The 22,864-nt window shown below is 38.0% G+C and overlaps 1 gene segment (V, D, J or C); it reads right to left on the reverse strand.

Annotated features, from left to right (window-relative positions):
• Positions 1-418: 418 nt before the first annotated feature.
• LOC100630905 (T-cell receptor gamma chain C region C10.5-like) lies at positions 419-17,476 on the reverse strand. The segment is given in 6 exon segments: positions 419-1,001; positions 3,391-3,438; positions 3,731-3,778; positions 4,092-4,151; positions 7,153-7,482; positions 17,295-17,476. Coding segments are annotated over 6 exon segments (738 nt in total).
• Between the last annotated feature and the right edge of the window lie 5,388 nt (positions 17,477-22,864).

The raw sequence follows: 22,864 nt of genomic DNA on the forward strand, positions 1-22,864 counted from the left end.
AGTCCAGGGGCTCAGCCCCTCCACTGCGATGCCTCTTGGTGTGAGTGCAGGTCTCATGGGGTTAGTGTGAGGACCAGGAAACACGGTGCTTGTGAAACACTAGTGTCGAGCTGAGCACACACAGTGAAAGTCATGCTAGATGTTATACTGACACCATTAGAATGTCCCAAACCAAATGACTGGGAACCTAGTGACCTTTGAAAGAGAAGAAAGCTGTGTGCCTTCATTTTACTGTGGCTCCTCTTGGAGCCAGTGCCCCAAAGTAATCGTCATGACCACTATCTCAGGGAAAGAATTAGAACTGTGGTATTGCCCATCATTAAGCCAATGCTGGATTTGATGGCTCAAGGTGTCATGCTGCTTCTTACCCTGGACTTCCACTTAGATTTCATTAAATCAAAGTACACAGAGACAAATGTAGACTTTTGATTTTTTTATTGTGCGTATTATGAAAAACAATGTCCAGAATTCAAGTAGCAAAGGTGTCAGGTTCAGGGTGTGCAAAATGGAAGGCTTCAAGGCGGTTTTGGTTAAATGGCCCTAAGGGAGGTGACTAGAGCTGCATGCTGTCTGTACTCAGAAGGCATGGTTATTCAGGTTGCTGGAGGAGCTGATGGAGATCATGGAGAGAGTGATGCTAAAGGACGACCCGTGGCCCTGCCCCTGAGTAACGGCAGAACTCGTTGGTACAGTTATCCCAGTGGTTTGAAAAACCATGACAATCATGACATAACAGAAAATTACACATGTGAACTGAAATAACTCAAACCCAGAAAGAAACACCAGCTAGATCCTCAGGAGACGCTTTTAGGGACAATAAATGATGAAGACAAGTTGACCTCTTTGCGCCACCATCTGTTATGAACTCTTTCCATCGCCACAGACTTCTGTTCTCCTAAACAGACAGGAGGCGATGATGGCTAGGTAGACCACGCTCTTGAGGAGGAGGAGGAGGTAGGTGTAATAGGCAGAGGTGCTGGTGAGCTGCAGCTGCAGGGGGGCTGAGAGAAGATGTTTGATTAGATTCACTTGTCCTTTTGAAAGGATGGGACCTATTAATGGAGGGTGGTCACGGTTCTTTATTTCTGATGACCTACATTGTAGTGACCCCCCCACCCCCCGCAAAAACCCAAGAGTAAACATCTACCCCTCCCACCTCCACAGACAACAGCAAGACAACTCAGAATCCAATTTACAGGTCATGTCAATCAACACCCTCTGTGAAATTCACTTAGAACATTCCAAAATATGAAAGGTAAGGTGGTGTTTTTAATTAATGAGGTAATGGGAGAAAAGTATTTGTGATAAATAACTTTTATCATTTCTTCACCCCCCCCCACCATATTTCTAAGTAATAATAACAGCTAATATTCATTAACCACTAACCAAATGCCAAACCCGTGTTCTGAGAGCTTTGCATACAAAACTTTAATCTTATTTAAATTTTACAGTAAACTATGAGATTATTTTCATTCCCATTTTGCAAATAAACTAAGGACAGAGAGAAGTAATTTGCCTGACGTGCATTTAGTAATTTCAATCTCAGCACCATGACTTTAAAGAACACTCTTGGGTACTCTGTAATCCTGCATCTCCAAGTGCAATTAATACCCCAGATAGCAAAAATTTAAGCCTAGATATAAAGTTGAATTCTGATTCAGAAGCATCTGAGTCATTACACGTTTTGCATGCAGTGAGATTACTACACTGGGTACAATCCATGGAAATTTGGTAGTTTTCACAGAGGGGTGGGTAGGAGGTTTGAGTAAAAAGGCATATAAAACGGGAGAAAGTGGTTAATCCAAATTCTCTGAAACTTTAGGAGATCATGGCTCACACACCTGTCCTTCCTAAATTTCCCTCACGTGACTATGATGTATAGGATATTTGCACTTAATATCCTTTGAAGTTTGGCAAGAAATGTATGATGTCAAGAAATAAGTAAAGACAATGACGGTGAGCCAGACTGGGTATTCAGTGAACCATAAGGCCAAGTCTCTTCCTGTGGAAATTTCCCTTTTACGTGTTTTCTCTTGAAGAGTCAGAACTGCAGAATCATTAGCACTTGTTGTGGAAAGGGATGTGAGAGGAGATGTGCTCATAACTCCTTGCCATTAGTCAGGTAAGGTGTTCGCTGAGGTCCAGAGTCCCCTTGATAGTGGAAATGGAGGGAAGATCAGCAGGGCTGGAGCCAATGCTTCCGTGAAAGTCAATATCTTTGTACACATGAAGGGAGAAAGGGCCAGAAACTAGCACTGATTATGTGACAGCCAAATGAGACACCCTATGCTAGACATTCAGCATAGGTGACCTTATCTTGTCAATAACTGCATTAGATGTAGTTATTTCTGGTTGGCAGATGCAGAAATTATTATCCAGAAAATGTAAGTAATTTACCCATATTAATGAAACTAATCCTTAAAAGAACGGGTTCAAGTCCGGTCTGGGATACTGTGAAGCCCGTGCTCTTACTCAGCCCCCACCATGCATCCATCGTGTCTCAGGGCCTTGGTTTTGGGATTTCTTGCTCTAGGACTATCTTAGAGGAGGAAGACAGAACCATGCAAGTGTATAAACTCTCGATTCAGATGGCCAGGTTGAAACACCAGATCCAGCTGTGTGGCGTGCTGCAAGGGACTTAATTAATTTTAGCTCGTTGTCCTCATTTATAAACGGGGAAAAATATTGTAACACCTCGTAGCAGTATTATGAGAGTTAATAAAATGTAAGCAAAACCCAGCACAATGACTTCTGTGGAGGAAGCTCTCAGTACGTATCAGTTCATGTTATTAGCTATTAGCAAGAACCAAAGACAATGGTGCAGCGGTTAAGTTCGCACGTTCTCCTTCTTGGTGGCCCGGGGTTCGCCGGTTCGGATCCTGGGTGCAGACATGGCACCGCTTGGCAAGCCACGCTGTGGTAGGCATCCCACATATAAAGTAGAGGAAGGTGGGCATGGATGTTAGCTCAGGGCCAGTCTTCCTCAGAAAAAAGAGGAGGATTGGCAGTAGTTAGCTCAGGGCTAAACTTCCTCACAAAAAAAAAAAAGAACCAAAGACTTAAAAGAAATCTGGAAGCATCTTGATATCATGTATTCCTCATTCATTAGAAACAAAAGCCACACAAATGAATGAAGTCCATTGTTGGAATAATTCTGAGCCTATCACTGCACACTCTAAATTACCATCATCTTATCCCCAAACCAACATTTACAGTGTTAAGATGCTCCCAGGGAATGAGGGATTGATTTAAAAAATCATTCAATCTACTCTGCAACTTCCAGCCATTCTGGTTTTTCTAGCTTAAACCAGGGAAGTTCAAAAGTGAAGTTTATCCAGAGAAAAAAAATGCTATAGCATGACATAAAGGCAAACATATACAAAAACTTACTGCTCTCATCTTTCAGACAAGCTTTTGTAGAATTAACAGCAGCGATCTCTAGAAGAAATGAGAGCAAGTATTAGTCAACTGTTCATGCCTATTATTTGGCAGTTGATACATATGTATATGTGTATGTATATCCATGTATATACATACACACATACACACATATATATATATAATCTACCAGCAGAGAGACAGGAGAGATGTCATTACAAATGTGAGCCCCACCATTCCAGGAATAATTGGTCTTGTCTACTATGAACCAGGGAAGTTCAAAAGGTAATTTGACTGGAATGGAAAAAACTGCCAAAGCAAGACATGAAGGCAAGGATATACGCAAACTCACCACTTCGCTCTGTTGGGGAAGCTGTTGTGGAATCAGCAACAGTGACAGCTAGGAGAAATGAGACCCAGCATTAGTCAATTGTCCAAGCCCATTATTTGATAGTGTCCGTATACGTATAGGTGTATATATATTTGATAGTGTGTGCATATGTATAGGAACATGTATATAAAGATATATATGTATATATATAATCTGCTGGCAGATAAGAAAAAGAACCACTGAAAATATGAGAATTATGAACCCCACAATTCCAGGAATAATCGGTCTTTTGTATGTTAAGCTTGAGAAGTACAAACGTTAATTTGATCAGGAGGGAAAAAGCCCTAACATAACAGAGAAACAAATATAGACAGTGACTTACTGCTCTTCTCTGTCGGATAAGCCGTTGTAGAACCAACAGCACTGGCCATTGAGGTGACAACTAGAAGAAATGGAAGCAAGTATTAGTCAATTCTTCATGTCCACTATTCAACAGTGTGCATACGTGTTTATGTGAGTATGTGTTTATACACACACACACATAATCCTCTGACAGAAAGAACATCACTAAAAACATCAGCCCTACGATTCCAGGAATAGTTCACCTAATTCTATGTAATTCAGCAGATCTAATTCAGGTATTATGTTTCTGACCTTCCTGAAGAATACATTGTTTATTCTTTATCACAACCGGATGGTAATAGCCAATGCTATCCCGTTTTCCTTCTGTATTCACAGCGCCTAGCACACTGCCTGCCAAAGGTAGGTGTTGGAGAAACACTTGTCGAATGGAAAAATAAACAGAAAACGTGGCTACTCTACAGTCTTCAGCACGCGCTGCTGACGTGAAGAGTTGCTACCAAAACCTACTCATCAAATCTTAGCATCCACAACAGAATCTCACGTTTGAAGGAGTCTGGTTTAGGCTAGTTTCTCATGAGAGCAAAGGAATCAGGCATATCTTTCTAGAGCATGCACATCCCAATATCCACAACTCATGCACATGATCTTCTGGAGTTGTGGGGTTTGTGGACGTGACAAGAATATGAATCAAAGCTAATGGCCATTGAGTGGTTATTACTGTGTCAGGCGCTATGTTAAATGCTTCACATGCGTTATCTCATTTAATGCTCCAGTCACACTGGAATGAGTTGTAGTTTGAAGGTCTCCTTGTTGCAAATGAGGAATAAGGTTGGGAGAATAACTAACTTGCTGAGAGTCATACCAGTGAGGGCGGAGCCAGCGTTCAAAGAATGGTTGTGGAGGATTCAGTGAGATGGAGCATGGAAAGGACCATGCAAAAATAATCCATAAAATAGAAAGTAATCTATAGAGATACAACATAATTCCACCATTGTGGACACAAAACTCATTTTCTTTTCCAGATGTGTTAAATATTCTTAGCAATTGACTGTTTCATTACAGGAGCTCAGCATTTCAGTGCAATTCTTTCCAAAGACAGAAAGCTAGGCCAAGTCATTTATACCTCTCTGAATATATACAACCTGAGGTGAGACTTGTCTACAACGTAAAAAAGAAAGAAGGCAAACATACAAAGATAGATACATGTTTTTAAAAAATAATTGGCTGTTGTTGGGGCCAGCCTGGTAGTGTAGTGGGTAATTTCGTGTACTCTGTTTCAGCAGCCCAGGTTTGCAGGTTTGGACCCTGCAGGCAGACGTACACCACTCATCAAGCTATGCTGTGGCAGTGACCCACATACAAAATAAAGGAAGAGTGGCACAGATGTTATCTCAGAGCTAATCTTCCTCATGCAGAAAGGGGAAGATTGGCAACAGACGTTAGCTCAGGGCCAATCTTCCTCACCTAAAAAAAATAATAATAATTGACTTTTGGATGGAGAAAAATAAAGTTGAATTCACCGTTTTCTTTTATCTTTTTATGTTCTTGTCTATATTGATATGGTTCTGGTATGCAATTTTATGCACTCAGTGAGATCTTTTTTTGGTTGCTCTAAAACCAGGTTTGAGATATAAAATTTTGAATAAATTCCAAGAATGAATATGTTAGCATAATCATGGTTAGATGTTAAAATATCTTCAAGAACTGGCTTTAGCATGTCTTAAAAGTCTCTTTTCCTTATAGTGAAGTATCCATTGAATAAATAAAATTCTCTTATTACCATGGATTGATTGTGGAAAAAGCAATAAAGTAACAATTTTCATAATAAAATCTGTGTACGTATCCTAAGTTCTCTTTCTCAATCAGAGTTGGTCAAAAGCTTGGACCAGCTTAGTGTTAGCTCTTGAAAATCACTTCCTTGATTTGTGCTTCCATCTTATCTTCTTAGCTTTTATCAAAAACAAAAAACAACAAACAAAAACTTCCAAGAAACAGCATTACAAATTGGCTGTAGAATGGCCTTAACAGATATGTCCTCATTAGCTTTGTTGCCCTGAGAAGCCCATGGAGACATTTGTTTCAGAAATTAGGTGCCAAGAAAAACACATGATGAACTGGAACTTCTCTGTGATGGTCATCACCATGGAACTTACCGTACTTCTCATTTTTCCCTGGTCACTAGAAAAATCACAACCTAATAGGACACTTCAGCTCAGTGGTTATGTTAAATTTGTGCTTCGTATATTCGTTTCCCCTCTGTTTTTTAGCTGTAGAAATAGTACCTTCAGCCTTCTTTTTAAATATTACTTTAGTTAGCTCTAGGAAAGGATATTAAAAAATGCAGTAAATACATAAATAATTACATCCATGTTGTGTTTTCACTGACATTGTTTCCATTGCTCTTCATCACGGCCCCAGGAAAAAGCTAAGGCAAGTGTTCAAACCTAACTTGGTCTCCGAGGAAACAAAGGATCCCAGAAGATAAAGACTGACATCAGAAATTCGGACTGGTGCCCAGTAAAGGTCTTTGAACATTTTGTTCTGTGCTTGTTCCCCACGGCTTCACAAGGGCTTGTTAACCACAGGGAAAAGTACAAACTGATTCCTTTTCCTGGGTCGTCTGGGGCCTTTGGTCTGTTGTGTTCACACAAAGCACTTTAAGTCCTGAGTCTAGAGAGTTACTGGACCACTGTGAGGACCAAGACACACTCAGCCCTCGGCCCACACTGTCTGAATCCGTGCAGCATCTGCATCAAAGGCACTCCTTGGGGACGTCATGCCTGAATCTCGAGTGACCCTGAGTGATTAGGAAAGGAATGTACTCTCCTACAATTGTGCATCCTCCTTGGGACAGTAAGTCATCCTAGTGTCCTCATCCACACATCCCTTCCGGGCCTCCACAGGCCAGTTCTGCAATAAATGTTTGATGAACTGTATTTACCAATGGCAAGAAGGACATTCATTAGATAGAACAACATTTAAGATTTATATTTGTTTGTTTTTCATTAATACTTGGCAGAAAAGGTGGGGTATTCCTTTGAAAAAAAGTGTTCTGGGAGATTATATTTATATACACGTACCTTTGTTCACTGATGGAAAAAGAATCTCCTGGTCAACCCCTCCTTTATTTTTCTCGTGTTGGACAATACATTTGTGTTCTTTATCCATTGACTTTCCAGTCACGGTCAGCCAGCTAAATTTCATGTATGTGTTGTCAGTCTTCATGGTATTTCCCTGCTGGGATTCCAGAATTGTATTGCCATCGTTTTCTTTCCAATATACCTTTATAACATCTGGGAAGAAATTCTCAAGAAGACAAAGAAATGTCCCAGCCTTGTGGAGGTTGATTTCAGCAACTGAAGGAAGAAAAATGGTGGGCTTGGGGGAAATGTCTGCAGGAAGGCGTCTGTCTGTGGGGGAAAATGGAATAGCAATTAGAAAGACTCGTTAGAGAAGCATAAACACTGTGTGGTATGGGACCACCTAGCACATAGTAAAAGGAAGAAAAGCTGCCATTTAATTAGTGCTCACCATGGCCTTTCTTCCATCATAGCTTGTAAGTATTTATTGTTCTTATTTTCAATGGGAAAAGAGGTTCCATAGGTTATGTAACTTGCCCAGAGTCACAGCTTTAAGTGGCAGAGCCTGGATCAAAACCTGGCCTTTGTTCTTTCTCCACATGTTAAGATGGGGTATGACTTTTACCTGACCCATTTCAAGGCACCTAACATTCACGAACACCTTTACTTTTTAAAATCTCTTTGGTTCTATCCCTGTGGAGTATGTTTTCAAGGTGAGTGGGTAGATGGCAAGGATTGGGGAGGAGACCAGGTAACTGATGATTTCTCTGACGTGAGGACGTTTAGTCCCTTCTAAAGTATTTCCTTTTCCCATCCTGTGAATTTTATAATTTATGGTGTCTGTAGCTAAATAACATATTCTCATATTCTGCAACTCTGTGCAACCTCACTCTTTATTCAATTGTTTCTGGAACATACCACATTTGTCTTATTTGCCATATAAATAAATGTCAGGAGGGAGTTTTTTATTTTTTCTAAACAATACACAGTCGCTTATTAATGGAAATCCATTTCCATGTGTAGTTGACAATCTGTAAAGTTCACCTTTCTGCTCAAATGTGGGTCCCACACCCAGTTCTGAGGTAATGGTGATCTCCTACTTGATGTCTAATTTTATATAATATCTCAATTTACACTGGACTACTCCCGGTTTTTGAGTAGCGCAGCATTAATGCTGCACCTCCAAGTTATTTACAATGCCTTGAATTTCAAAACAAAATGGCAATATTTCCAAAACTGATTTTAAAAACTTATTATTTTAAAAAATTCTATTATGTTAATCTTATCAAGTAAATGCACTTAGAATTGTGTTTCACTTTAGAAAATGCTCATCAAAAGCACACTTTATTTTGGAATTTTTTGCAAAGCCATGTCACTGGGATGCTGGAATGTTAGTTGATTATGCATTTATTGTTAGTCTAGTGATGGGAATTATAAATATTAATTTGATTTCCAATTGATCCACAAATGCTTTACTAGTATTCTCTTTGGGCTAGTTTGGAGTTAAATAATTCAATGGGCAATTTCTCAAGAAAAGAAGAATTAAATTTCTTATTTGAGAAGAAGAGAAAAAAAAAATCTTGAGAAGTTCTGCCTATATAGCACAGCTCCTGATACTTATACGAAATCAGTAAGCAAACAACGTTGAGTTTTTTACTCATGCTGTAAATACAATTAGGTCATAATGTGCTTATTTTAATTTTATACATCTTCCTTTTAGTGTAAATGGTACTTTATTGATTATGTTAGTAAGATACTATGTATTTCTCAAACCTTATACTTTCTTTTTAATTTAAAGAGCATGTTATACAAAATGAGATTAATTTTTCAATCATACATTATATTTACATAATTTTGGTCTCTAGTCAATATATTAAAGAATCTAATATTCATTTTAGGAACTTTTGTTTCTTCATAGGACTATTTCTGACTTGATTTACTAAAGAAATTGAAAATCAAGAGATGAATTGAAAAATTTCTTTTTCAACACACTATTCTTAGCGCCTCTTCCTCTTCCTTAGTTAGATTTCTTAAATTTCATTCTTTTCAGGATAAAATGAATCTTGAATTTCCATAACTTTCTTAATGTAATAGTTAACTGAGTGTTAAAAAATGTACTTGATTATATATGGTTATTGCCTATATTGTAAATATATTACATGTTTTTTCTTTAAATATTCTTTTTAATACTTATGAACAGTGTTTTTTATGGTCAAAATCATTTTCATGATGCGTAGAATGGAAACCAGGTAAAGCAATAAATAAACCTCTCTAATTCATTTATATATAATCATCTGCTTGATCAAATAATAGCCTTGAGTTCAATTGCGTGAGTTGTCTATATTTTATTAAGATACAACAGTATGAATTCTACAGAAATTTACCAAATATCAACATTTTTTATTGAAAGCATTATATTTCAAATCTACATAGTGATTTAAGTGTTTTCTGGTTTCTTCTTGTAATTTTTCTTTTATCAAGTAAATGATTATAGCTATTTCATATTTATATACATACTTAAAATTTATGACAAGTTTCTACTATATGTGATTTTACACCTTGACTATTTTCTGTATGAATTAAACTTTTTTTTCTGATAAACATGGGCATGAAGCCCAAATTTATTGGCTATAAATTTTTGTGCCAGTAAATGTTGGTGCTAGAGATAATATCAATTAAAACAAAGGATTAAGATTTAAAACACATAGAACAACAACAAAATTAAAACCAAACATATTTTAATCTTATTTTTCTTGCCAAGTGAGGGAAAAGTCTGCTAAAGGGAAACAAACACCTCCAAATTCCTACTCTGAGTGTGAGTGGACAGTAAGATGAGTTTCCACTGGAGCAGTTGGAAGGACAGCTGATCCTCTGGGGAGCTGCTGCTCTGTCAGTGTCGTTGGCTGCAAACACTCTCCACACTGGGTGCAGTTCTCCCTTCACGTTGGAATCGGGGGAACGTGTATCCAGCACCTGTTATGTGTTGGACAATGCGCCAAGTACTTTGCTCACGATATTTCATTCGATTTTCATACAAGCCCTGCTGGATACACACTGTCACCCCATTTTCTGAATTAGGAAACTGAGGCTAAGTCACCCAAGTGCACATAAGCAGTACGTAAGTGGTGGAGCCAGGTCAGCCTGACTCCAAAGCCCGGACTCTTTGACAACACCCTCTCACCATTAGAGAGAAAATGCGTCAACTCACAAACTCACCTGTAATCATAAACTTTGTCCACGGGCCAAACACTCTCATGATAATTATGTATGTCGTACTTGAACCCTCTATGTAAATCCACATGTACATGAAGACAAATCGTATTCCAACATTTGCACAGCGTTGTCTATGCTGTCCTAGACTACATACATTTGTTTTAAAATCACTTCTAAGATTTCTACATCTAATCCCAATCACATTCCTGTTTTTCCTAAACTTTCTTTATTATTGCAATTTAATTCCTTCTTGCTCTCCCTCTACTACCTTGAAAAATCTCGTTCTTCTGATACCTACCTGTGATGACAAGTTTTCTTCCATCACCGAGGACTTTTGTACAATAATTCCACAGCGATCAATCCATATCAAAAACTTTAGACTAATTAGCTTCTTTGAGTTCTTCAGATTCTAGGGAACTATGTGGCCTGAGACTCAAGAGACCAAGATTCTGGTCCTGGTGCATTTTGCTCACAAATTCTGTGGCTGAGAAATCAAGTAAATGAAAGGCTTTGGTGCTTTATTTGTTTGAAAACAGTGATTTTAGTGTAAATCAATCCAACATCCCTGCCAGAGCTCAAGGGAGACCAAGATGAAACAAGATCTGAAATGGATTTGATTAAAAATGCTATAGAAATAGAGATTATAATTGTTCATATTTTCCTATGGTCATTATTATCATTATCATTATTATTAACACTTTATTTATGACGATTTAGTGCCCCAACATGACATTTTAATCTCATGGGACCAAACCTTGCCCTTACTAATAGGGATTCAGTGTTTTGGGGTTGCAATTAGATCGTAGCAATTAAGCGGGAAGACTTGTTCCTTCATTTGCATTCCACTTTGCTCTAATAAGTCTGGATTTCTCAAAGCCATCACCAGAGGAAACGTGCCTTTCACTCACACAGTTAATAGGCAATCATCGTCTTGTCTTATCTGCTGCATTCCCAGTGTAAGAAAATCAAACGGAATGTTGGCTAAAGCCTAATAATATGCAGTCAGTCTATGGAACTGCTTCACAGTGTTGTCCAAAACAAATGGCTCTTTTCCCTAATCAACAGCACAACCTATTTGCATTCCAAGTTTCACCAGAAATTTCAGCCTCAAACTGACATCTTTCCAGCTTATGGAGAGAGTTCAGCTTGAAACTCCTGGCAGTGGGCCTTCAAAGCAGAATGACTAGAGAGATGGCAGGAGGGCTGTCCTCAAATCCTCCTATTGTCACATTAGACACTAAATGTTACCTGCCTGACTGCATCTGCTGAGGGTCACCATCTGTGGACGACGCTCAATGTTACAATGCCCGTATCATTGATGCAGTGGTGGGATAAAACGGGTTTGCTGAAAGACCATTTCTCCCATTTTATTAACTGGATGTTGAAGGCAATGTCCACTCTATTACTTCACTTTCCTCCTAAAGGACTCACGCATTGAAGTCCTTTTCTGATTTTACAGTGGGAAAAACATGTCCTATTTGAAAACTTGATGAGTTTCATCAGTTAATGAAATGTATGAATTCCACTTCAATTTTCTGCTACCTTTGAGCATAAAATTTGACCCTGTGCTTCTTGCTAGATAATCACAGGCCCTTTTTTTCTTCTGCTTTCCTTCATGGTTTTGATCTTCTATTTTTATTTCATGGTCTAACTGTACAAGCACACCTTGGAGATGTTATGGCCTCAGTCCCAGACCACTGCAATAAAGCAAATATTGCAATAAAGCAAGTCACACAATTCTTTTGCTTTCCCAGGGCATATAAAAAAGTTATGTTTACAATATGCTGTGGTTTATTAAATGTGCAATAGCATTACGTCTAAAAAAACAATATATACCTACATTAATTAAAAAATACTTTATTGCCAAATAATGCTAATCATCATCTGAGCTTTCTGCTGAAGACATAACCTTTTTGCTGGTGGAGGGTCTTGCCTCGATGTCGATGGTTGCTGACTGATCAGGGAGGTAGTTGCTAAAGGCTGGAGTGGCTTTGTCAATTCCTTAAAATAAGACAGCCACGAAGTTTGCTGCATTGATTGACTCTTCCTTTCACAAAAAATTTCTCTGTAGCATACGGTGCTGTTTGATAGCATTTTACCCACAGTAAAACTTCTTTCAAGATTGGAGTCAATCCTCGCAAACCCTGCCGCAGCTTCAGCAACTAAGTTCATGTCATATTCTAAATCCTCATCGTCATTTCAACAGTCTTTGCAGTATCTTCACCAGGAGTAGATTCCACCTGAAGAAATTACTTTCTCTGCTCATCCATAAAAAGCAACTCCATTGAAGTTTTATTATGAGATGGCAGCAATTCAGTCACATCTTCAGGCTCCGTTTCTAATTCTAGTTCTCTTGAAGTTTCCACCACATCTGCAGTTACTTCCTCCACTGAAGTCTTGAACCCCTCAAAGTCAACCATGAGGGTTGGAATCAACCTCTTCCAAACTCTCATTAATGTTGATATTTTGACCTCTGTCAATGAATCACAAATGTTCTTAACGACACTTAGAAGGGTGAATCCTTTCTAGAAGGTTTTCAATTTACATTGCCTAGATCCATTAGAGGAATTACTATCTATGGCAACTATAGTGTTATGAAATTTTAAATAAGATTTCAAAGCAAAAATTACTCCTTGATCCATGGTCTGCAGAACGGACGTTGTGTTAGCAGGCATGAAAACAACATGAATCTCCTACGTCAACATCAGAGCTCTTGGGTGACCAGGGGAATTGTCAATGAGCAGTAATGTGCTGAAAGGAATCTTTTTTCTGAGCTGTAGGTCTCAACAATGGGCTTACAATATTTAGTAAACCATGCTGTAAATAGATGTGCTGTCGTCGAGGCTTTGTTATTCCATTTATAGAGTACAAGAGAATAGATTTAGCATAGTTCTTAAGGGCCCCAGGATTTTCAGAATGGTAAAGCATTGGTTTCAATGTAAAGTCACCAGGTGCATTGGTCCCTATCAAGAGTCAGGCTGTCCTTTGAAACTTTGAAGCTAGGCAATGACTTCTCCTGTCTAGCTATGAAAATCCTAGATGGCATCATTTTCCTATATAAGGCTATTTCATCTACATTGAAAATCTTTTGTTTAGCGTAGCCACCTTCATGGATTATCTTAGCTAGATCTTCTGGAGAACTGGCTGTAGCTTCTGCATCTGCACTTGCTGCTTCCCCTTGCACTTTTATGTTATGGAGATGGCTTCTTTCCTTAAACTTCATGAACCAACCTCTGCTAGCTTCAGACTTTTCTCCTTCAGCTTTGTCAGCTCTCTCTTCTTTCATAGAATTGAAGAGAGTTAGGGCCTTGCTCTGGATTAGGCTTTGGCTTAAAGGAATGTTTGTGGCTGTTTGATCTTCTACCCAGACACTAAAACTTCCTCCATTTCAGCAATAAGATGTTTTGCTTTCTTATCTTTCATGTCCTCGCTGAAGTGGCACTTTTAACTTCCTTCAAGAACTTTTCCTTTGCAGTCACAACTTGGCTAATTTAGCACAAGAGGCCTGGCTTTCAGCCTGCTGTGGCTTTGGACATGTCTTCCTCACTAAGTTTACTCATTTCAAGCTCTTCATTTCAAGTGAGAGACATGCACCTCTTCCTTTCACTCGAACACTTAGAGACCATTGTAGGGTTATTAACTGGCCTGATTTCAACGTTGTTGTGTCTCAGGGAATGGGGAGGCCCAAGGAGAGGGAGAGAGATGGGGGAACAGTCGGCCCAGAGCAGTCGGAACACACACAAAATTTATTGATTAAGTTCACCGTCTTTTATGGGCCAGGTTCATGAAGCCCCAAAACAATTACAATAGTAACATCAAAGATCACTGATCACAGACCACCACAACACATATAATAATAATGAAAAAGTTTGAAATATTGTGAGAATTACCAAAATGGGACACAGAGACATGAAGTGATCAAATGCTGTTGGAAAAATGGCAGCTGTAGACTTGCTCAATGCAGAGTTACTGCAAACATTCAATTTGCAACGTCTGCGAAGTGCAATAAAGCAGAGAGCAATAAAATGAGGCATACCTGTACTTGTGTATTTGATTTTAGGTCATCTCAAATAGATTTTGGAAATAAGCATTTGTAATAAATGACAAATAGTTTGTGCATTATAGCTTGCTTCTTTTTCTGCCCCAGTGGCTGATAGATTAGTGAGGTCCAACTCAAATGTGACATGAGAGCTGGGAGAATATGTTTGCAAATCCTAGCTCTGTGATATAGACACAAAACAGGCAAAATTCAAACAGACAGAAAGTGCCAGAACATAAGGTGAGGCTTTCTTTCCCAAAACTGTCCTTCAGAAAACAGGAGTCATCTTATATTTCAGTCCTTCTGTAACTTCTCATATTAAAAGACGCTTTTGTAACACTCTGCTGTGATCAAAAAAACACTACGTGGACAAGATCTCCATCTGAAATGAACTCAATTAATGCTAGTTTTGGAGCTAGCACTGGTGAAAAAAATAATGAAATTGAACATGGATTTGGAAAATATTACTTGGGACTAAAGCTCCACAGTTTATGCTTTTGTGGCACATTTATACAATAAGTAACAGAATAAGTGAAAAAATACTTTCCTTTTATTTTATAAATGGGTAATTGTCACTTTTAATAAAACGTCCAGTGACACCTTTCTATGGAGGCCCCAAAATAGACACTCAGCCCTGAGATGGCCTAGAAAGTTGCTCTAAGGTAGATATTGCAGACGCATGTGAAGAGTTTGAACAAACTATTTAATGAAATATGAGGGCAAAAAGAGCAGTATTTCTCTACTGATATTTGTATTATACAATTTTTAACTCTAGCTACAATCCAGTTAAAAGTTAAATATTATATGTGGATATTTGACTTTTATGTATTATCGCTATAAATTAATACATTGAAGTTGCAAAATCTCCTCCTTTTTTACTACGAAATACTTCTACTGGAAAATGAGAGATCACCTTAAATTCAGGCTAATAATATTTGAGATAATACTTATTATATTCTAATCATTTTTACAAGCAAGTAGCAATTAGTCTTAGAAACAGAGTTTTTTCCAAATACCAACCATTTGTTCTAAAGTAACCTGTAGTCCAGATGGTAATTAGAACATTCATCTGTACTCCTGATTTCCTAAGAATTCTAATGTTGTTAATTTGTTTTCTGGAGAATTCACATTTTTATCACTGACCATGATGGTAATTTCCATATTTAATTTTGTTTAATGCAACATCCACTTGAGATTGTTGTTGCATAGATAGAATGAATGGATGGAAATACATCAAAATGTTAACAGTGCTATGTGTCACTATAAACTTTAATTTTTTTCTTTATTTTTTGTATTTTCCAATATTTTTCACGCTGGACCAGTATTACTTTTATAATTTTAGTAGAGTAATAATTAGTGAATCAAAATTTATTTGCTAAAGGTTGACTATACAGAAAGTGACAGACCCAGAATCAAAGTCCATATTTTTCCCTGCATCACTTTCTCCTAAAATACATTTTTCAGGACCTGCATGAATTATATCTGTGTCACCATTATTCAATTTCATTGCTACAATTTACATTGAATATGAAGTCAGCTGGAAAAAAACGACCAGAAAGTTGCTTTTCCATTTATGAATTCATTGTTCCTATGATCACAACGGCTAAGGAAACCAAAATATGTAATTTCTTTCGTTTTTTCAGTGCTTTATTGACCATGAAAACTCCTTGAAAACTTTTGTTTTGGTGGATCTAACAGGCTGGGCACATCCTTGTGAGACATTCTCCCTCAGTCAGGCCAAATTTCCTCTTTAAGGCTAATGAGGAGTGAACAAATTTACTGGACTGACAGAAAAAAACAAACCCAGCTTATGATATTCTTGAATACGGTCACCCAGGTAAATAATTTGAAACTTGACGTTAATTATCCTCTGACCAAATGACAGGTTTAGCAATTTTTGTTAATTTTTCCCAATGGTTATTATTGGAATCAAACAAAATATCTAAATTTTATTACAAATCTTTCAATATGGAGCTATCAAATGGACCTAATGTCTCCACCCCTTAGGGACTCACAGTTGGTACAACTTGTTAACTTCTTGTTAATGTCCCCCTTGTCATGTCAGGCAGAGAACTGCCTCCAAGGACCTGGATGGGGTTAGAACACTTATCCACTAGACTAGAAGCTTTTAGAATGTTGGGACTTATTCACTCTTTTATCCCCAGCATCTAGCATAGAAACTGTCTTCAGTGAGTGTTTGCTGAGCAAGTTAGGATGTAAAACCATGCAGACCCTTTTCATGGACTTTGGAACTGAAATGGCTTATTGAGCTTACAAATTCCCTTAAACTGGCCCATCTGTAGGCAATTTAACAAGACTTGTGATAGCATAAATTTTCACTGATCTCAGCCTACCTCTAGGAAGCTAGAGTAATAAGAAGTGAGATTTATCAACATTCTATAGTCATTTACTTTAAGAATTAATTTTTTGCATTGTTGTTGAGGATGAGATAACAACCCATAACATAGGTTTTGCATGTATTGGGAGAAAGGAGCACTCTATTTTATCTCAAAATATAGAGAAGTAGTAATTAATAAAAGTATATCTCATTTAAAAGACATTCGGCACGAAAAGCATCTTGAACCAGTAACTTTTACCAGTGTTTTACAGACAGGGCCCTGAAAATATCTTAACTTCTAGCCTGAGTCTATCCTTTTGTGTGTGTGTATTCTAAAAGCAGAATTTCAATGTGCTTATTAGCAGAGAAGTGAACAAACTATTTACAAAGTAGTTTTGTTTTCATATACAGTGACCAGTAGCTACAAAATTGCTTTTCATATGCTAAGGACAAGTATGTGGCAGTCAGATAATGGTGATCCTAAATTATTTTTTCTAAAAGGCATCTATCACTTTTTCATTACTAGAGTAAAAATAGAAAAAAGCTACTTACCAGAGGGAGTTACTATGAGCTTGGTCCCTTCTCCAAATTTCTTGATCCAATATGTTCCCTCACACTGATTACAGCTTCTACGAAAACTCAGCCTTCTTGTAAGCTTCATGATATAGCTATCAGTGAAAAGACTGTGGACTGGCAATTTTATCTTCTGGGTTCCTTTTGAAGTCTTTGAATATAAATTTTGTGGTATCTGCCATTTTATAAGTTTTCCTCAGATAAATTGACCCAAATGTCTGTTTTCAACACCAAGGCACTAAGTGAAAAGCATTCTTGGAAAAAGGACAGAATAAGAGCAAATAAAGAAGAGTTCAGCCCCAATATATCAACCAACTACTTTTATAAATTACTAGTAAAATCATGCAGAGAATAAGATATTTTTTTTAAAATTTCCAGGTGTTCAATTGTGTTGAATCTTCTCAGAGATTGCATCAAAGGAACGGCCCTTTTGTTCTCACAAACACCAGGGCTGCTTTGTTAGCAATTTGGGAATGTATTTCAGAAAGGAAGAAATTCTTCAGTAACTGAAATGGAAATATGCCAATATAAATAGACTTGAGAAATGTGAACAAAGTTCTCCAATTTTAATAAAGCCACTTTTACCATTTGGCAATATGATTCTTTACCTGGCAATGCTAAATGAGAAAATGATTTCTGTGATGACATTAATTTTCCTGGAATAAAAAAAGAAATTTATAGAATTCTGTCTTCTATGAAATAAGAGATTGCTTCTTTAAACTAAAATTTGAAATCATATCAAGCGTGTTTTCTGACCACAATGGCCTGGAACTAGAAATCAGCTACAATAAGAAAGCTGGAAAAGTCACAAATATGTGGAAACTAAACAACATGTTACTGAATAGCTATTGAATCAACGAATAAATCAAAGGAGAAATAAAAAACACTAAAGACAAACTATAATGAAACACAAAATACCAAAATCTATGGGATGAAGCAAAAGCAATACTAAGAGAAAGTTTATAGCAATACAGGCCTACCTCAAGAAACGGGAAAAATCTCAAATAAATAATCTAACAATACACCTAAAGGAACTAGAAAAAGAAGAACAAACGAAGTCCAAAATCAGTAGAAGGAAGGAAATAATGAAAATCAGGATGGAAAGTAGAGACTAAAAAGACAATAGAAAGGATCAATGAAACTAAGAACTGGTTCTTTGAAAAGATAAACAAAATTGACAAACCTTTACTAGACTCAGTAAGAAAAAAAGAAAGATGGCTCAAATACATAAAATCAGAGATGAAAAAGGAGAAATTACAACAGATACTGGAGTAATAAAAAGGATTATAAGAGAATATTATAAAAAACCATATGCCAACAAACTGGATAACCTAGAAGAAGTGGATAAACTCTTAGACTCACACAACTTTCCAAAACTGATTCAAAAACAAACAGAGAATCTGAATAGACCAATCACTTGCATGGAGATTAAAACTGTAATAAAAAACCTGTGAAAATACAAAAGTCCAAGACCAGATGACTTCTTGGGTGAATTCTACCAAACATTCAAAGAAGACTTAATACCCATCCTTCTCAAACTTTTCCTTAAGATTGAAGAGAAGTAGATACTTCCTAAGGCATTTTACGAGCTCAACATTACCCTGATACCAAAACCAGACAACAACACACAAAAAGGAAAATCACAGGCCAATATAGCTGATGAACACAGATGCAAAAATTCTCAACAAAATATTGCCAAATTGGATACAAGAATACATTAAAAGGATTGCACACTGTGAGCAGGTGGGATTTCTTCCAGGGATGCAAGGATGGTTCAACATTTGCAAATCAATCAACATGATACACCACATTAACAAAATGAAGAATTAAAATTACATGATCATATCCGTAGATGCAGAGAAAGCATTTGACAAGATTCAGCATCCATTTATGATGAAACCTCTCAATAAAATGAGTGTAGTAGGAAAATACGTCAACACAATAAAGACCGCATAAGACAGACCCACAGGTAACATCATACACCATGGTGAAAAACTGAAAGCCATCCCCGAAGAACATGAACAAGAGAAGGAAGCCCACTTTTGCCACTCTTATTCTACATAGTATTGGAAATCCTAGCGGGAGCAATTAGTCAAGAAAAGGAAATAAATGGTATCCAAATAGGAAAGGAAGAAGTAAAACTGTCACTATTTGTGGATGACATGATTTTGTATTGAAAGAAACTGAAAGAATACACCAAAAAACTATTAGAAATAATAAATGCAAACAGTAAAGCTGTAGAGTACAAAATCAACATACAAAAGTCAGTTGTGTTTTTATACACTAAAAATGAACTAGTAGAAAGAGAAATCCAGAATACAGTTTAATTGGGGCCAGCCTGGTGGCCTAGTGCTTAAGTTTGGTGTGCTGCACTTCGGTGGCCCAGGTTGAGTGCCTGGCACAGACCTACACTACTCATCAGTGGCCATGCTGTGGCAGCGACCCACGTCCAAAAAAATAGAGGAAGATTGGCAACAGATGTTAGCTCAGGGTGAACCTTCCTCAGAAAAAAAAATAATACGATTTAATTTACAACCACAACAAAAGAATAAAATACCTAGGAATAAACTTAACCAAGGAGGTGAAAGGTCTGCATGCTAAAAACCGTAAGACATTGTTGAAAAAAATCAAAGAAGGCACAAAGAAATGGAAAGATATTCTGCAATCATGCATTGGAAGAATTAAGACAATTAAAATGTTCATACTACCTAAAGCAACGCACAGGTTTGATGCTCTCCCTACCAAAATCCCAATGACATTTTTCATGGAAATGGAAGAAAGAATCCTAAAATTTAAATGAAACAACAAAGACCCTGAAGAGGCAAAGCAATCCTGAGAAAAAAGAACAAAGCTGGAGGTATCACAATCCCTGATTTCAAAATATACTACAAAGCTATGATAACCAAAATAGCACGGTACTGGCTGAAAAACAGACTCACAGATCAATGGAACAGAATCCAGAGCAGAGGAATAAAACCACACATCTCTGGACAGCTAATCTTTGACAAAGGAGACAAGAACAAACAATGGAGAAAGGAATGTCTCTTCAATAAATGGTGTTGAGAAAACCGTGGACAGCCACATGCAAAGGAACGAAAGTAGGCCATTATCTTGTACCATAGACAAAAATTAACTCAAAATGAATTAAAGACTCAAATGTAAGTCCCCAAACCATAAAACTCCTAGAAGAAAACACAGGCAGTGCACCCTTATCAACAGTCTTAGCAGTATCTTTTAGAATACCACATCTTCTAGAAATGTGGTGACTTTTAATTAAACCTGGTCCATGAGTAAGTTACAGAGACTTCTGACATGAAAGATGGCCACGGCTGTCTTAAAGCAAAAAAATATATGTATTATCTGACATGTATGAGAGATAAAATTACACACTATCTGTGAGCCACTAGCTTTGACAGTCTGACATAATGTTGATTTCACCCATTGCTTAGATGATATCAGATATATTTCTATACAATACAATGGATCATTGGAAAGTCTGACTTTGTGTGTTTATAAAAGTTCAGGGCAAGATTTGAGAGAGACCAGGTGTCATTTAGCTCCAAATCTCCTTCCCACTTCTTTCTCCCTGCTCCAAGACCACAAGTGGGGGCTCTGTGTTTTCTGGTGGTGAAAGGGAAAGAAATGCATAAAGATGGGGTCTGCTATGAATTAGGCACCATCCACACATTTATCTCTGTTCAGCTTTACCTATACAATGGTTACTACTATTAAAAGGCAGAGAAGGAAACAGAGTAGAGGAGTTCAAAGCGAGCCGGGATTTGAGTTCAAGTTCATGGGATTCCAAACCTTGTTCTTTCAACTACTTCACACGTCTTGGGTGTGGTAAAGATGTGCGTGGCAGGGGCATAGTTTCTAGCTCTCTTCCAGATCTGTGTAATATAGAGGATCTCTATCTCAAATGGTCAAGTACAAGATACTGGACGTTGCTTTCTGAGAATCACAGGAAATGTAAAGTTAAATGAAAATAGGTGAAATGGTCAATTTGCATATTCTAAAAAGCAATGAGCAGTCAGTGCAAGTACCTAGCAAAAGAATCTGTGAGGACTGGTCTAGTTTAATCCAAATATCCAGCTAACTCTCACAATTTAGCTTCTTTCCACTTGTCCTTGAGTTACACCAGGAGATTAAAGTGTCCATGAAAACATTTGGGGCGTGCAGTTCAGAATTATAATTATAATTTTGATTAAGTGGTTATTTCTGTCGTGGGCTTGCTGATTGCTCTGCACGTGTAAGCTGGAAAATAAAGAATTTCTAAAATTTCATTAAGTTGGAGAGAGGAGTGGAAGTTCTCTGTGTGGGATCCGAGAGTTTTGGTTGGGGGCTCTGTCTTGACAGCCAATTCTAGACTCAGGTGGAGCCCCATGGGGTTTGGTCTGGTTCGTGGTTCACTTTCTGGCAGATGAAACCACAGTTCCCAGGGTCTCCTGTCTCCTCCTCTCAGATCTCATATCACGGGAAATGCCTTAAAATAGTTGGATTTACTCATCTCTTTCTCTTTGTACCAGAGGAAGGAAAAGATGTGGAAGGTCAAGGAAACACCATCAGCTTGACAAACATTCTTGCCACTGTGTTGGATGACGCAACACACCTTTGCCCTTTACTGAGTTAGGGAAGTTTCAGGAGAAAGGTAACACAAATTGTGGGGAGTGGTGTGAGGAAGAAGGACTGGAATGCACAATTTTGTTTGGGTCACTTGTTAGACATCCAAGAAAACAGATAGCTGACATCCAAAACATTTAGCTGTAATGTGATGGTATAGATTCTGTCGTTATTACCGTTATTGGTATTTTCAAGGTGTGCCTGGCAAGATCTTGGACATGAAAAAGTCCTGAGTCACTCTAGCAAAGCAGAAAGCAGGTCAGGGCTCCCAAACTTGGAACCAAGTGTGTGACCATCCAGTTAGAATTGATTCCAAGCATCAGAGTGAAGAGCAGGAATTGGGGCCTTAGTTTGCCAGGTCTGTCTGTAACTGGCAAGGAATTTACAAATATATTTCCGAAGAAACCGATCTCCACCTCCCACATGCCCATATGTTTGATGTATATGCCAGGGAAACTATTTCAGTTATTGGGGTTTTCAGAATGGACAGGAAGCCACAGAAATGAAGGGGAGTAAATAGCTGTGGGAAAACAACAGGGAGGTAGATGGAGCTGGGGGTCTCTCCCCTGCTCACCTTTATCCCTTCTCAACGGTGTGGCAGTCACATGCTTTGTCTACATATCAGACCTGATTGATGTTCTGAGGATAACATTATGAAGACAAGACACAGTTGTCAAAGCTTCCTTTTGAGAGAAATGCAGTTTTGCTGAAAGAAGTTCAACACTGACCACAGAGAGGCAGGAAACGGCTCTGGACTGAGAACCTGAAATGCAGGTGTAGCCCCACCTCTGTGGTTAACTAGCTTCGGACTCACCATCTCTAGGCCCCAGCTTCCTCATTCGAAGTGGGGGCATTGGGCTAAATATGCTCTAAGAGCCCTTCCTGTCCCAACAGCGTGTGATCCTATGACTAAGAGCGTTGAAGAGTCT

The sequence above is a fragment of the Equus caballus genome, chromosome 4 (genome assembly GCF_041296265.1).
Source record: "Equus caballus isolate H_3958 breed thoroughbred chromosome 4, TB-T2T, whole genome shotgun sequence".
NCBI classification, from domain to species: Eukaryota; Metazoa; Chordata; class Mammalia; order Perissodactyla; family Equidae; genus Equus; species Equus caballus.